Genomic DNA, 13,702 nt, shown 5'->3' with positions numbered 1-13,702 from the left:
CTAAGTGGCTGTTTTAAGCTGCTAACTTCTTGGGTTGTTTGTTACGCAGCATTATTGATGCAATAGCTGACTGATGCATGGACAACCAGGACTCACTCTGTGTTTTCTGACTTGTCTCCCCAGTCTGGTTCCTAGCCCCTCATGACAAATTTTCTGTTCACCACCATTTCTAAAAGACCACAAAAGTCCTTACCCATGGTCTTTGGACTAAGAGTCACCCAGAAGAGCAGGTCCAGCTGCTTGCCGCTCACAGGGCTGCAGTTGGAGATGTTGACCCAGAAGTTGTGATAGTGGAAGCTTGGCTTGGGGAGCATGACCTCCTCCAGGTTGAAGATCTCCTCCATTTGCGTCCTCTGCTCCTGGATGAGCATGAGTGCCCATCCCGTCTGGCAGACCACGCCGATACGCTCCTTGAAGAAGGTCAGGCAGGCTACCTTATCACTGGGCACGCTGATGTTCCAGGACACGGAGGAGAGGGCTGGCAGGCCTCGGTCCCAGTTAGGGGTCCTCAGGTAGACCTTGTTTTTTGTGTCTGGGGTCACTGTGAAAATACCATCCTCTGCAGGAAAGGGAAGGGGATCCAAACAGACATTTTTTTCACTGCATCAAGATGGAAAAAAGAAAAAGGAGTGGTGCAGGAGACCCTGTTCAATCAGCTAGATTGGCACTGTCCAACGGAACTTTCTGCAATGATGAACATATTCTTGACTCTTATAATGATATTGGGGATCAAACCCAGGACCTTACGTAAACTAAGCAAGTGCTCCGCCACTAAGCAACACCCCCAGTCCCAGGAAATATTCTGTATCTGCACTGTCCAACAGAGTATCCACAGCCACATGTGTTGTTGCCACTTGAAATACGCCTAATTTAACTGAGTGCTAAAGTTTGGATCTAAAATATCTCCCAAAGGCTCATGTGTTATATAGGCTTGGTTGCTAGCCTGCACACTATTGGGGGGCGGTGGATCCTTTAAAAGGAGGGGCCTAGTGGGAGGAAGTTAGGTCACTGGGGCGTGCCTTTAAAGGGGATTTGGGAACCTAGTCCCTTCCTCTGTCTCTTTGATTTCTGGCTGCCCTGAGGTGAGCAGTTTCTTTTGTCATGTGCTCCCGCTGTGATGTACTATGCTGCCACTGGTCCCCAAAGCAGCAGGGCCAAGCACCTCTGGAATGAAAACTTTGTGAAACCGTGAGACAAAATAAACCTTTCCTCTTTATAAGTCAATAATCTCAGGTATTTTGTCACAGTGACAAAAAGGTAAAACGACGAGGAATAGCATTTTAGATTTGTTTAATCTTAATTTAAATTTAAATAACCACATGAGACTAACATTTACTGTATTGGTCAATGCAAAATTAGTCCCAGTCAGATTTGGTGTCCAGGTCTTTTGGAAAACACAAAACAAACAGAAAACAGTCCAGTTTGCCAAACCTGTGGTGATATCAGTTTCCTCTCAGAAATATTCTCAACAGGGCTGGGGATATAGCTTAGTTGGTAGAGTTGCAAGCACAAGGCCCTGGGTTCAATCCCCAGCACTGCCAAAGGGGGGAAAATATTCTCAACATAGCTAATGCTTGCCTACTGCCCTGCTTCGTTGGGATTGGTATACACCAATTTCAGATTCAGAGACTGAAAAAAAAAAAAAAAAAAAACCCCTCAGATTCTGGGAAGAATTCTAGAATCACAAAGTGGGAAGAGTTTCCAACACATTCATAAATCCATTCCTTGCCTTCCGGTGAGATAAAACCCCACTATTCCACACTGATGAGAATGTCTTAATCTCAAAGGCTCCCCACAAGGATCTTCTCTGGTAACCTTGGAGATATCAGGAAGCCTGGACTGACTTTAATCTATGGCTCGAAGTTCATCTCCCTCCCACTCATGCCTCTGAGAACAAAAGTACAGAGTAAACCTTAAATAAAGGTCTTGGTCAATTTTGAAATGGCCTCTAATTTAATGGCACTGTTCTCTGAGCAACTTATAATGGTGACTGTGACTTTTAAAATCAACCACATAGAGGTCACTGCAGTAAGCCATTTAGACCTTGGTTTATTGCCTTGGACATGAAGACCTTAATCTAACCTTCACCGTGCTGCAGAGAGGGACCCTCGGGCTCCACAGAGTCACTTCCCTCTCCCAATTCCTCCTCGGGCTCTCCACATAGCATTTCAAATTGTAAAAGCAGAATCATAAAAATGTCTGCAGAAGAATTTTTATGTTCCCATCTTAAAAATTCAGGGCTGGGGAATATTTGGTGATTTCTCATTTATGCCCTGCCTGCTTCTAAAAGAGACTTGAACCTGATTATTTGTTCTGCTGCCTATCAACCATTGCCTTCTGCTGTGAGAAACATTTTTTTTTTTTTTTTCCTTTTCAAACTTCTGGAATTTTCCATGATAGGTTGATGGGAAAGTCAGGATGAGGACTCCTCATCTTTCAGATCTCTCACGTGAGGTGCAGCCCCCTCGGTTAGCCCTTTTCTCCAAATTGGCAACTTAAGGGGCTCGGAAAACTTAGGACAAAAATGAATGCCCAGGCTGGGGTTGTGGCTCAGTGGTACAGGGCTTGCCTGGCACAAGTGAGGCACTGGGTTGGATCCTCATCCTCGCATAAAAATACATAAATCAAATAGAGATGTGTCCATCTACAACTAAAAAAAAGAAAGATGGCTGAGAGCGAGGGTCCCCCTTACCTTTGAAGTGTGGGACGAAGGACACGGTCAGACCCTGCTTGTAGGCCTCTTGCTGGAAGCCGGGAGCAAAGGTACGGAGGGTCACGGAGCTGTTCTGCTTCACCTGGATCTGCTCGATGGAGCCTCCGGGGCAGAAGGAGCCGTAGTGCAGGTCCTGGCCAGGTGTGGCCAGGTGTGTGGCCACCAGGTAGCTGAAGCTGGTGTTGCAGGCCCTCTCGTGGGTGTGCTGCTGCAGCTTCTGCTTTGGCACCAGCACCAGGCTGAGCCTGTCCTTGGGCACCAGCAGCTTCCAGGAGAAGTCGTGCAGTGGCACGGGCAGCTGGAGGATGTCGCTGGGCACCTGGAGTTGGTAGGACTTCCTGAGACAGTACCGGTGGTCCGTGCAGCCTGGAAGAGAGGCAGTGGTCCCTACGTGCAGGGACTGGAAGTCGCCCTCCCTGGCTCCCGCGCCCATCCCTCCTTCCCTTCGGACTTTTTCCCTCTGGTCGGTCCCCCCACTTCTGGCTCCCTGTGTCTGCTTTGCTGGCTGCCCCTCCTGCTCTCTCCCACTCCCAGTGCCTGCTAGGCTGGTGGACAAACTTCCGCAAGGACTCAGGAATAGAAGTGGTCTCCCCTTGTTTGCATTTGAATCTGAGATGCTAAGCTTCGGGTAGGCAGGGCACAGTTCTCCACTCCACCTAGACAAGTTGCTGAGTGTCCCATCCCCGGGAGGCTGTTTGGTGCAGTCATCACATCTGTGAGTGGCACTGTGGAGGTCTTATTTCGCAATCTGCACTTCTAATGGAGCGAGCTGGTTTTTGTCTTTGTGATACCGGGGATTGAACCCAGAACCCAGGGTCACTTTACCACTGAGTCACATCCCCAGTCCTTTTTATTTTGACACAGGGTCTCACTAAGTTGCTGAGGCTGGCCTTGAACTTGGGACTTCTTGCCTCAGCCTCGGGAGTCACTGAGACAACAGGTGTATGCCATCAAGTCCAGCTCCTGATGGAGTGACCTGGGCAGTCAGCCTACATGTGGGTTCAGCTCCTGCATCTAGAGACTCTACGAGCAGCCACTGCAAAGCTCATGGTGGCTCATCTGGGAGGGGACAATAGGTTTCTCTGCCTGTCAATCATCATACATTCTTTAAGTACCAGCACATGCCCAGCATTACTAGGGGTTAAATGGATCAAAAAATAATGGAAGTAGGTAAAGTTCTTGGCCTCACGGCTCCTGGTCTCATGCAGAGAAGACAGGTGGGCAGTGAGCGGGCAGTGGGCGGTGCAGGGCGGCCGGGCTGGGTAGGCTAAGCGGAGGAGCGACTCCATCAGGGGATCTGGCAGGCCAGCAGACATAAGCGCAGACACAGGGAGCTTCGAGGAGGCGCGTTCCAACTGAGGCTGGTCCTAAAGGGGGCGTGTGGCACCTGCCCTGCTTCCTTCTTGCTGCCCTTGCTCACCTGCACTTGGGTGGGCGTTTTAGATCAGACCCTTCCCCACCCACCTAGTGAGCCCCGCTGAGAAGAGAGGGCGGGCCGGGGAGACGCGCGCACCCACGTACTTATGGTTTTCTCCGCGTTCAACCACAGGCGAGTCAGGTCATCGCAAAGGAAGGAGATCTTGTGCTTGGAGCCGGGCGTCAGGGTGACGTTGGTACTGCAGGTCCGAGACTCCAGACACACGAAGCAGCCGGGGACAAACTTGCGGCTCTGTCTGACCGGCCGAGGCTCGATGGTGATGGACATGGTTCGCTCCTGGCTCAAGTCGACTATGTAGGTTTTATCTGAAAACACAAATCGAGAGGTGTGAAGGCCGGACCAGCAGCAGCCCGTGAGATGGTACGAGTCAGTAGACAACCTCTCCCCAGGAGGAAGGCAGCTCGGGGCCTGTCGGGAAATGTTTTCATCATTAGCATGATATTGCAATGACTTTTGGAGAAGGTGAAAAAGCACCTGCACTCCAATAAAAACAAATATTGTAAATGTGGAGTCAACCCAAGGTATTAAAAGCACAGTAAATTAATGGAAAGATTAAAATGTCCGTCAACAATAGGTGCTTTAAATAACAGGGACAAGGGACACCCTGGGGGAACTTGTTGGTGATATGCAATGATTGAGCAGTTCACAGAAAAGGAGACGTAAGTATCCAGACATTCAGCATATGAAAAGTTCTTAGTGTCATCTGTCACCAGAGAAAGCAAATTAAAATCAGATTTTTTTTTTTTTTTTTCCCTTCTTGGATGGGAACATCTGGTGGTCCTGTGTGCCAGGAAGGTTAGGGAAATAGGTACTTCTCCCACGTGGCTGGCAGAAGCCTGGATTAGCCTGTTATAGTTACTTGAGAACGAGTATAAAAATAAAAACCTTGCACCCCTGGGAACTCAGCAGTGTGATGTGATGATGTGTGCCCACATTTTCCCTCAGTGCTGTGAAAACTAGAAACCACCCAACACTGGATAGTTCAATAAACTATGGGACACTCATAAGTAGAATATTATGCAGCAGTTAAAAAGAATGGGGGGCACTAAAAACCTCCTAGATGTAGTACTGAGCAAACAGCAAGTTGTAGCAAATACGTAGAGTATGATACACACACTTCTTTTTTCATTCTCCCCATCTCCCCAACAGTTAGTTATATTTTTACCAGTGAAATCATTATTCTGTGTCTGTATTATCATGACTGTGTAAACACAATACTAACACAGTGTTTATGAAGTCCTAACATGTTGCACACTAGGATTGCTTTTCCTTTCTTGCCCAGGAAATTTTCTTATCTTCCTTTTTTTAAAATTCCTCTTTCTGGGAGATTTCCTCATCTTTACCTTTCAGCCCCTTTCTGTTTTTCATTTCTTGAATTTTTCTCTAAGAGATCTTTTTGGTACGTTTAAAATTCTCTTCAAAATAGTACAACTTGGACCCTGTGCGTAATGGAAGAGAGAGTAGGCCCAAATCTTCCCCATGTCAGCCTGGGACCTGACTTCCTTAACAAGACTCCTAAAGTGCAAGAAGTAAAATCAAGAATCAATAAACGGGATGGAATCAAACTAAAAAGGTTCTTCACAGCAAAGGAAACAATCAAGAACATGAAGAGAGAGCCTACAGAATGGGAGAAAATCTTTCCCACATGCACCTCAGATAGAGCACTAATCTCCAGGATATATAAAGAACTCAAAAACTTAACAGCAAAAAATCAAATAACCCAGGCAATAAATGGGCTAAGGAACTGAACAGACACTTCACAGAAGATATACACTCCATCAACAAATATATGAACAGATGTTCAACATCTCTAGCAATTAGAGAAATGCACATCAAAACTACCCTTAGATTTCATCTCACTCCAGTCAGAATGGCAATTATCAAGAATCCAAGCAACAGTAAGTGTTGGCAAGGATGTGGGGAAAAGGTACACTCATACGTTGTTGGTGGGACTGCAAATTGGTGCAACCATTATGGAAAGTAGTATGGAGATTTCTCAGAAAACCTGGAATGGAACCACCATCTGACCCAGCTCTCCCACTCCTTGGCTGATACCCAAAGGACTTAAAATCATAGTACAGTGATACAGCCACATCAATGTTTATAGCAGCTCAATTCAGCTAAATTGTGGAACCAATCTAGATGCCCCTCAACAGATGAATGGATAAAGAAATTGTGGTACATACACAATGCACAATCCATACACAATGGAATATTACTCAGCCTAAAAGAAGAAAGAAATTATGGCATTTGCCAGTAAATGAACAGAACTGGGGAATATCATGCTAAGCAAAATAAGCCAATTCCAAAGAACCAAAGACCGAATGTTTTCCCTGAAATGTGGATGCTAATTCACAATAAGGGGGTGTGGGGGGGAAATAGAGTACTTTGGATTAGACAGAGAAGATTGAAGAGAGGGGAAGTGTTATGAGGATAGGAATGATAGTAGAATGAATGGGACATTATTACCCTGTGACTGGTGTAATCCTATATCATGTACAACCAGAAGAATGAGAAGTTATACTCCATTTATGTATGATGTATCAAAATGCATTCTACTGTCATATATAACTAATTAGAACAAATAAAAAAATATATATCACAACCTGGGCTGGGCTGGGTGGCTGCACCTGTAATTCCAGCAACTTGAGAGGCTAAGGTGGGAGGATTGTAAGTTTGAGGCCAGCCTGGGCAACTCAGTGAGACCCTGTCTCAAAACAAAACTTTAAAAAGGCTGATCCTGGAGCTCAGCGGTAGAGGACTTGCCTAGCACGAGGCCCTGAGTTCAGTCCCCAGCACTGCAAAACACAAAGCAAACCTCCAGACTTGCAACCTGTTCTTACACAGATACGACAGCTTTTCTTGCTTACGATGGTCTTAACGATGGCTGCTTTTGTTTCTGTTTTTCCTCCCTCCATGGTTTCCGCCTCCTCAGGGCTCCTTTCTTCTGTTCGTTCGTTTTGGTCTTGGTCTTTTTCGCTGGCCTTCTTAGGGGTCTGTAGCTCTGTCTCTGGCTCCTCAGTAGGAGCCAGAGGGCACTGAAAGCCATGTGGGATGCCTGCCAACTGCTTGTCAACTGGGCTTCTCTGTAGGGTGATCTGGACAGACTGCTTCCAGGACAACCCCAAGCTAACATTAGTATTTTTGGGTCTCTTGGGTTGGTGGGATTCCCCCAGAGAAGAGCCTATCGCCTGAAAAAAGGAGGACAGGTAATCCCGGCCTAGCCAGGGAAGGGTGGCACAATGGTTGGCAGGGAACTTCCAGGCAATCCGGGTGCTTAGTTTGGTCCCTCCATCAAAGGCTGGGATCTTTGGGTCAGTGACCGTCTCGTCTTGTCTAAAGGGAAACCTTACCGTCCTTGGCTGGGGAAGAGCTGCAGGCGCCCGGTGCTTGCTGTCAGAGAGGAAGGACCTGGTGCGCTAGTGGCTACTTCCACTCTTAGCCTCAGCTTGTCCCCAGATCTGGAGGTGACTGGCTAATTCTTGTACCTTCATGGGACAAACCAGTTTCTTTCTGTTTTTTTCCCCATGGTTGTTGATTCTCCACTTTGGGGTCTGATGAATCAGTGAACACCTGACTTTCCGTTTTATGAAAAACTACACAGTTTTCTTTCCATTTTTCTTTCTTACTGTTTTATGCCTTTAGAAATATTAAATAGGCTTTAAAATGTTGAAAAATGCTTTTTAAAATGTTCTTAAAAACCCGTTCTACTCCTCTGGAGATAGATCATGTTCTCCCTTGAATATATAATCCTTGCTTCACCCCCAAAACGGCTCTCTTTTGAGATTGGCTCCATTCTCCCTTGATTTTTGCATCTATTTTCCTAAATAAACCTGTCCATGCCTAAATAAACCTGTCTATTTATGTACGTATACTGGGAATTAAACCCGGGGCCTCAAGCATGCTAGACAAATGCTCTACCACTGAGCTATACCTTCAACTCTTGAAAATTTAATTTTGAGACAGTTGCTAAGTCCGACCTCAAACTTGTGATCTTCCTGTCTCAGCCTCGCGAAGTGAGTCCCTGGGATTACAGGTATGTGCCACTGTACCCAGCTGGCCCAGGGTTGCTTCTTTTTTCTTAAATTTATTTTTAGTTGTAGATGGACACAATACCTCTATTCTGTTTATTTATTTTCTCTGTGGTGCTGAGGTTTGAACCCAGTCTCACACATGCTAGGCAAGCGCTCTACCACTCAGCCACAACCCCAGTTCCCTGGCCCAGGAGTTTTGAAGATACCAATTTGCTTGATATTTTCAGAGAAAGTAAATGTATCTTCAGAAAGTTCAAGGAGGATGCATTAAGCAGTGGCTAGTGGGCTCCCCCTGAAGAGACTAATGTGGACAGGAGGTGCACTAGTGACTCATGTAACTGTCGTCAGCAGGGCTGCTCCAATCTTCTAGGAATTACGCCACGGGGGAAGTAGGCCTCGTGGTACAAGTGGTAGCCACCCCGGTGTGACATGATGATTCTGTACTATGAAGAGAACAGAAAAGAGTGCATTCACAGGCAGATTTTCTTTTTGGTGGACATGACCGTGAACTCCTCTGAGCTATGTATTTTGGGAGCATCAAGCCAGTGGCGGACACACGTGTGTTCATGGTTGGGCACATCCGTTATTCCTTTGGTCCTGGGCAGCCTGTGCCTGACGTACCTTAAAACGGAATGCCGTGGTCAAGCATGGGAAGGCGTTCCCTGCAGGAGTCCCCTGGGTACGCTCGAACCCAACTGATACTTTCAGCAAGTGGAGAGAGGAGGGATAGCAGTTTGGTGGTGGTGGTGTGGAGGTGACAATAAGATTCGGGGTGACACCTGCCTGCTGCTCACATTCAGAAATATTTTTGCAGCCTGGGCTCACTGTGGTCAGGCCTGGCCATGGATGACAAAGGGTCTGGGCTGGCTGGGTGCCTCCAGTGCAGCCTCTGGCTTTATTTTCTTTTTCTTTCTTCCTCCTCCTCCCCCTCTTCTCCTCCTCCTCCTCCTCCTCCTCCTCCTCCTCCTCCTCCTCCTCCTCCTCCTCCTCCTATGTCTTCTCCACTAAATCATCAGCACAAGAGTTCAATTCTTAAATCATCCCTGTGGTGCCCTTTGGCTTTCTATGGTTGCTGCGATAACCCTCCTTTGTGGCGTGAGGAGGTCTCCTGGCTCTGCGTCCACTCCTGTTTCTAAGGCTCTTCCCTTTGTCTGACATCCGGTCCTCCGCAGGGCCACCTGGCTCCTGCCTGTCTGTCTTGCCTTTTCAGGTGGACTGTGTGCTTGGGTGACGCCTCTAGTTCTTGTGCCACTTGGGATAGGATACGGCCTCATGAGGTCGGTGCAACTTATGAATTTATGGAGAGGCTGGAGAGGCTGGAACCAGAAACTGGTGGCTACAGAGAGAGGAACAGGACAAGATTCCTGACTGGGTGGAATGAGTGGGACTCAGGTGTGCAGATGGATACGTACAGTGTAGCCTGTGAGGAATGCCGAGCAGCCACATGGGCAGCTATTCCCTGCTGCTGGGGATGAAGAAGGTCCAGATAGGGCAGCAGGCCCTTGCCTGGGCTCAGGGAGGTGCACCAGCAGGAGGGCTCAGGGGTCACCAGCTGCAGGCGGTTCCCTCCAGCACTTGTATGAGAAGGGAGGACACAGGTGTGGACCCAAGGGACTCAGTCATCTTGAGGCCCCTCTCCCCTCAGCTCCTTCTTGCTCACCCCCAAGCTAAGAAAGCCAAAGTTGCAGTTGGATTCCTTCCTGTGGTCATGAGGGGCATGCACCACCACATAGTTGGGGCCTCCGGGCAACTTGGGAAGGACCAGACTCTGCCATGAGTCCTCTCTTAGTACCCTCCCAGCCCAAGATCTGCTTTCCTGCCTTGAACCCACCACACGCATCAAAGCTCCTTCCTGGAGTGATTTGCTGCTGCTTATAAATCACTTCTCTCCTGGGCCTAACCTCTGGGGACCATCTCCCCGTCTTTTCCAGCCCTGCATCCCCCTGGATCTAGAGCCCTGCAGGGCAGCATTAGGAGAGTGCTTACAACCTGCCGGCCCTGGGCTTCTCAGGTTGGCCTTGCAGCGCCCCTACAAGGACAGGCCCATCACCTCCATCGCACAGGTGAGGAGCTGACTCTCGGAGAAGCTAGGTGACTTGCCCTGGTCACAAGGAAAACAGGGGAGCTGGGATACAGATCCACACGAGCGGACTTCCCAGGCCAGCGCCCTTGTCCCCGGGTACCCTGCCTACAAATTGAGCTGCCATAACCGTTTCTTGAATGAGGATTGGATCAGACAAGCGTGTGGGTGCACAGGACTGGCTTCCTTGGACTAGCCCTGGGAAAGCAGGGCCCACAGGGGTTCACAGCATCAAGATGGACCTGGAGAAATCAGAGCTTTTGGAAGTCCAGCCCACCCTCCTTCTATCCCCAGAAGTATTCCTGCTGGCCAGAGCCGCTCCTCTAGGACAGTACAGAGCCCCTTCACCTAAAGGCCCTCACTGTGATCCACCCAGCCCCGCAGTTCATCAGTCTCTGCTCCTCTCAGAACTAAATCCACTCCCTCCTGGATGCTGTTTATGGCTTGTTTAACAATTTGATTAGTTTTAGAAACCAGCCCAGCAGATGTTACAGGAAACAGAATCCATCAGAGGTTCTCAGCAGCACTTCACCATGACTGAGATGATAAACAAACCCTTCTGTCTTCTAAAACCCAAACCCACTCCATTTCTAGATCCTTTCACACTGTGTTCAACACTCTGATTAGGTAATGGTGGCAGTGGAAGGAAAAAAAAATGTCTTAAGAGACACACTTGAATATGAGTATTTGCACACACACGCACGCACAGGGTGGCAAGAGTCAGGCAGTCTCCGGGTGGATACCACACTATCACTTTTTGGGTGTTTATATGCTCTGCAGAAAGACACAGCAAGCCATTGCATGTCCCAGCCTAATGTTTCTGCCCAGCTCTGCCCCCTTCCCAGAGCAAATGATAATAAAAACAAGAATGGGAATGGGCCTTCTGGACAGAATCCATCCTCAGCACGCATCACGAATGTCCTGGATCACCTGTCACAACTCACTCCTCCACAGACTCCAGTGCACAGTGGGCCCAGGTATAGACACTGACTCTTCTGCTTTGATCTCAAAAGCCACAATAGTGTCAGGACTAGGGTGAGGCTCCTCAGAGTGGGTGCCTCCTTAAATTTTGCATCCTGGGCCCTTGACCTCCCTGCAGTCCCGAGCTTGACCCCCCTCTTCTATGTTCATGGTGTCCTGGTAAAGCCTGTGGAATAACATCCAACCTGCCTGGAGCTCAGGATGTTCCAGAGCACAGGCTCTGGGTTCTGAGCTTGCTCTGCTCCTGATAAGCTGTGTGATGCTAGGCTGGTTCTATAACCTTTCTGAACCTTCTGGTTTTTCATTAGTAAAGGAAGATCATTCCCATCTACCCTACAGGGCTGTGTAAGTGTTTGGCAGAGGGCTCTGCTTGCAGTGGGTGTCTGTGACAGAGGGCATCAGCCAAAAAACTGCTATTTACCATCATCATGGCTGACGGTGCTGGGACATCTCGTTCTAGACCTAGGGTCTAGAAGGAGGCCTTCCCCTGGCTTCATTAAAAACAACTTAGCACCCTGGATCCTAGATCACATTTGCTGCTTACTGAGCTAAAATGAAACTGCATGCAGGGTGTTCACCAGAGAGCCTCTTGCTACCTAGCAACCCACTTCCTGAAACCCTTCTCGGGGTCAGAGTCCAAGCGCTCCGGGAGCCAGTGTGAGAAATAGGCCGGGGATCTCACCCAAGCGGACTCCTGGGGAACCAAAGAGGGTGGTGAGGGAGATGGGGAGAGGGAAACCGGGCTCACTTACTGCTTTCATTCTGTGGATGCTGGACTAAAACTTGAAACTGCAGTCGCAGGATCCCTGGACTTTGGGCATCTTGGTCACAGCCCTGCAGGGAGAGGTTGAAGTTCCCAGCCATGTTCCCAGGCTGCTTGTCCCCCAACTTGAACACCTCGGGGTTGGTGGTGGAGCCTGGGATGTAGTACTCCACCCGCTCCTCCTTCTTCTCACAGTTGGAGACGTTGAAGTTGAGGAAGGAGACGCTGGCCCGCAGGTGTGCAGGGACCACAAACTGCCAGGTCATTAGCTCATCCTCCGGGAAGCCTTCAGGGTAGTTGGCAGACATCAGGGTTGCCGAGCCTTCCCCCTCAAACACAGACTCGATGATGCACAGGCCTGTCGGGAATGGAACCCAAACCCGAAAGAAAAGGAGGTGACTACACAATCACAGTTCCCAGATCCTAGGAGTGAGTCTGGAGGTATGTTTTACACTCAGCTGGGAAAAAGCCCGACTTTGTGGAGTGTGCCCATTTCCTTAGTGTAAATGCTTCCATCATGGCTGACTTCAAGCTTCCAACACCACTGGATACAGAGTTGGGCCATAGACACCATTATATTGAATGTCCACCATACAGTAGAATAGTCATAAATAATCTGGAGAGCATAGATCACAGTAAAATGTAGTAAAATATTTAGGTAGGAAGCAATGAGCTTGTAGTATTTACTACCTTGGTTTCTAAAATACTTTCCTTAATTGTAAGTTTATACAGTTATTGCTTATACTGACTCTGTTTGATACTAGCTCACAAAATTCCAGGACACTTAACAAGCAACTCCCAGGAGGCGTTGTCAGCGTGCACTTGCACATCACTGATACACATATAGAAACCTGAGGGAGATGGAGGCAGGGCAAGCAAGTTAGAGAGGAGCGATGAGGGTGGGTCTGTAGAACCTATTCCTCATCAGTTTGTGAAAATAAATATCACATGCAGACAGGACAAAGAAAAGAGAGCTGTCCCGTTTGTTTAATAGAGAAGGGGGCTCTCACAAGTGGCCCAACTGGCTTACAGGAGTGTGGGAGCTTCTTTAGGGCATTAGCTGACTCTTACAGAACTGCTGGCCATGAGCTATTCCTGCCCTAGAGAAATGGTGGCCTACCCATCGGGGGAGGATGGGGGTACTCACGTTTTATAGACGAGCGGTTGGCAATGCTGAAGCCAGAGACATTTCTCGGGTGGAACCACGGCAGGTGCAAGGCCATCTTCACTCCCTCTTGCATCTTGATCCGGGACACAGTGCCATTGCTGCAGAAGGTTCCGATCCTGACCACAGTGGCATCGATGCGGCCGCTGATGGAGTGAGTGACTCCATCTGCACAGCTCTCCCCAGGCCCAATCTGCCTCAGGCGTGGGAGAGAGAACTGCAGCTCCAGGCCAATGCTCTTGTGGGCTTTGACATCCCAGATGAAAGTTCTGTTGAGGGCGGGCAAGGTCGACATCGAGGGCTGAAGCTGAACCTCTCCGAAGGGACAGGGGCCTGACATGCAGTCTGCAAGAACCACAAAAGCAACTGTGATCACGGATGCTCTAAGGCCACATGCTGCTCCTCTCAGCCCCCTGGAGTGGACTCTGGGGCTTGGCCCAGGTGTCCTTCCCCAGCAGGGGCACTCACACCCCAGCTGCTGTCGGTCTTGGTGACCAGTGCTCCAGAAAAGCCCAAGAGGTTTAGCTG

At 48.8% G+C, this 13,702-nt stretch overlaps 1 protein-coding gene across 1 annotated transcript in view; it reads right to left on the bottom strand.

Moving 5' to 3' along the window:
* Window positions 1-13,702, bottom strand: part of CDCP1 (CUB domain containing protein 1) — a 46,833-nt gene that overhangs the window by 5,348 nt on the left and 27,783 nt on the right. The window contains exons 3-7 of the mRNA XM_079116650.1: window positions 13,157-13,519; window positions 11,999-12,367; window positions 4,235-4,456; window positions 2,693-3,079; window positions 194-559 (exon numbers count right to left, since the gene is read on the bottom strand). Of these exons, the coding sequence (XP_078972776.1) occupies window positions 194-559; window positions 2,693-3,079; window positions 4,235-4,456; window positions 11,999-12,367; window positions 13,157-13,519 (1,707 nt within the window). The remainder of the gene's footprint in view (window positions 1-193; window positions 560-2,692; window positions 3,080-4,234; window positions 4,457-11,998; window positions 12,368-13,156; window positions 13,520-13,702) is intronic.

The sequence above is a fragment of the Sciurus vulgaris genome (genome assembly GCF_902686455.1).
Source record: "Sciurus vulgaris genome assembly, chromosome: 16".
NCBI lineage: Eukaryota > Metazoa > Chordata > Mammalia > Rodentia > Sciuridae > Sciurus > Sciurus vulgaris.
Note: the sequence above shows the minus strand (reverse complement) of the source record. Positions and strands in the feature narration are given on the sequence as shown.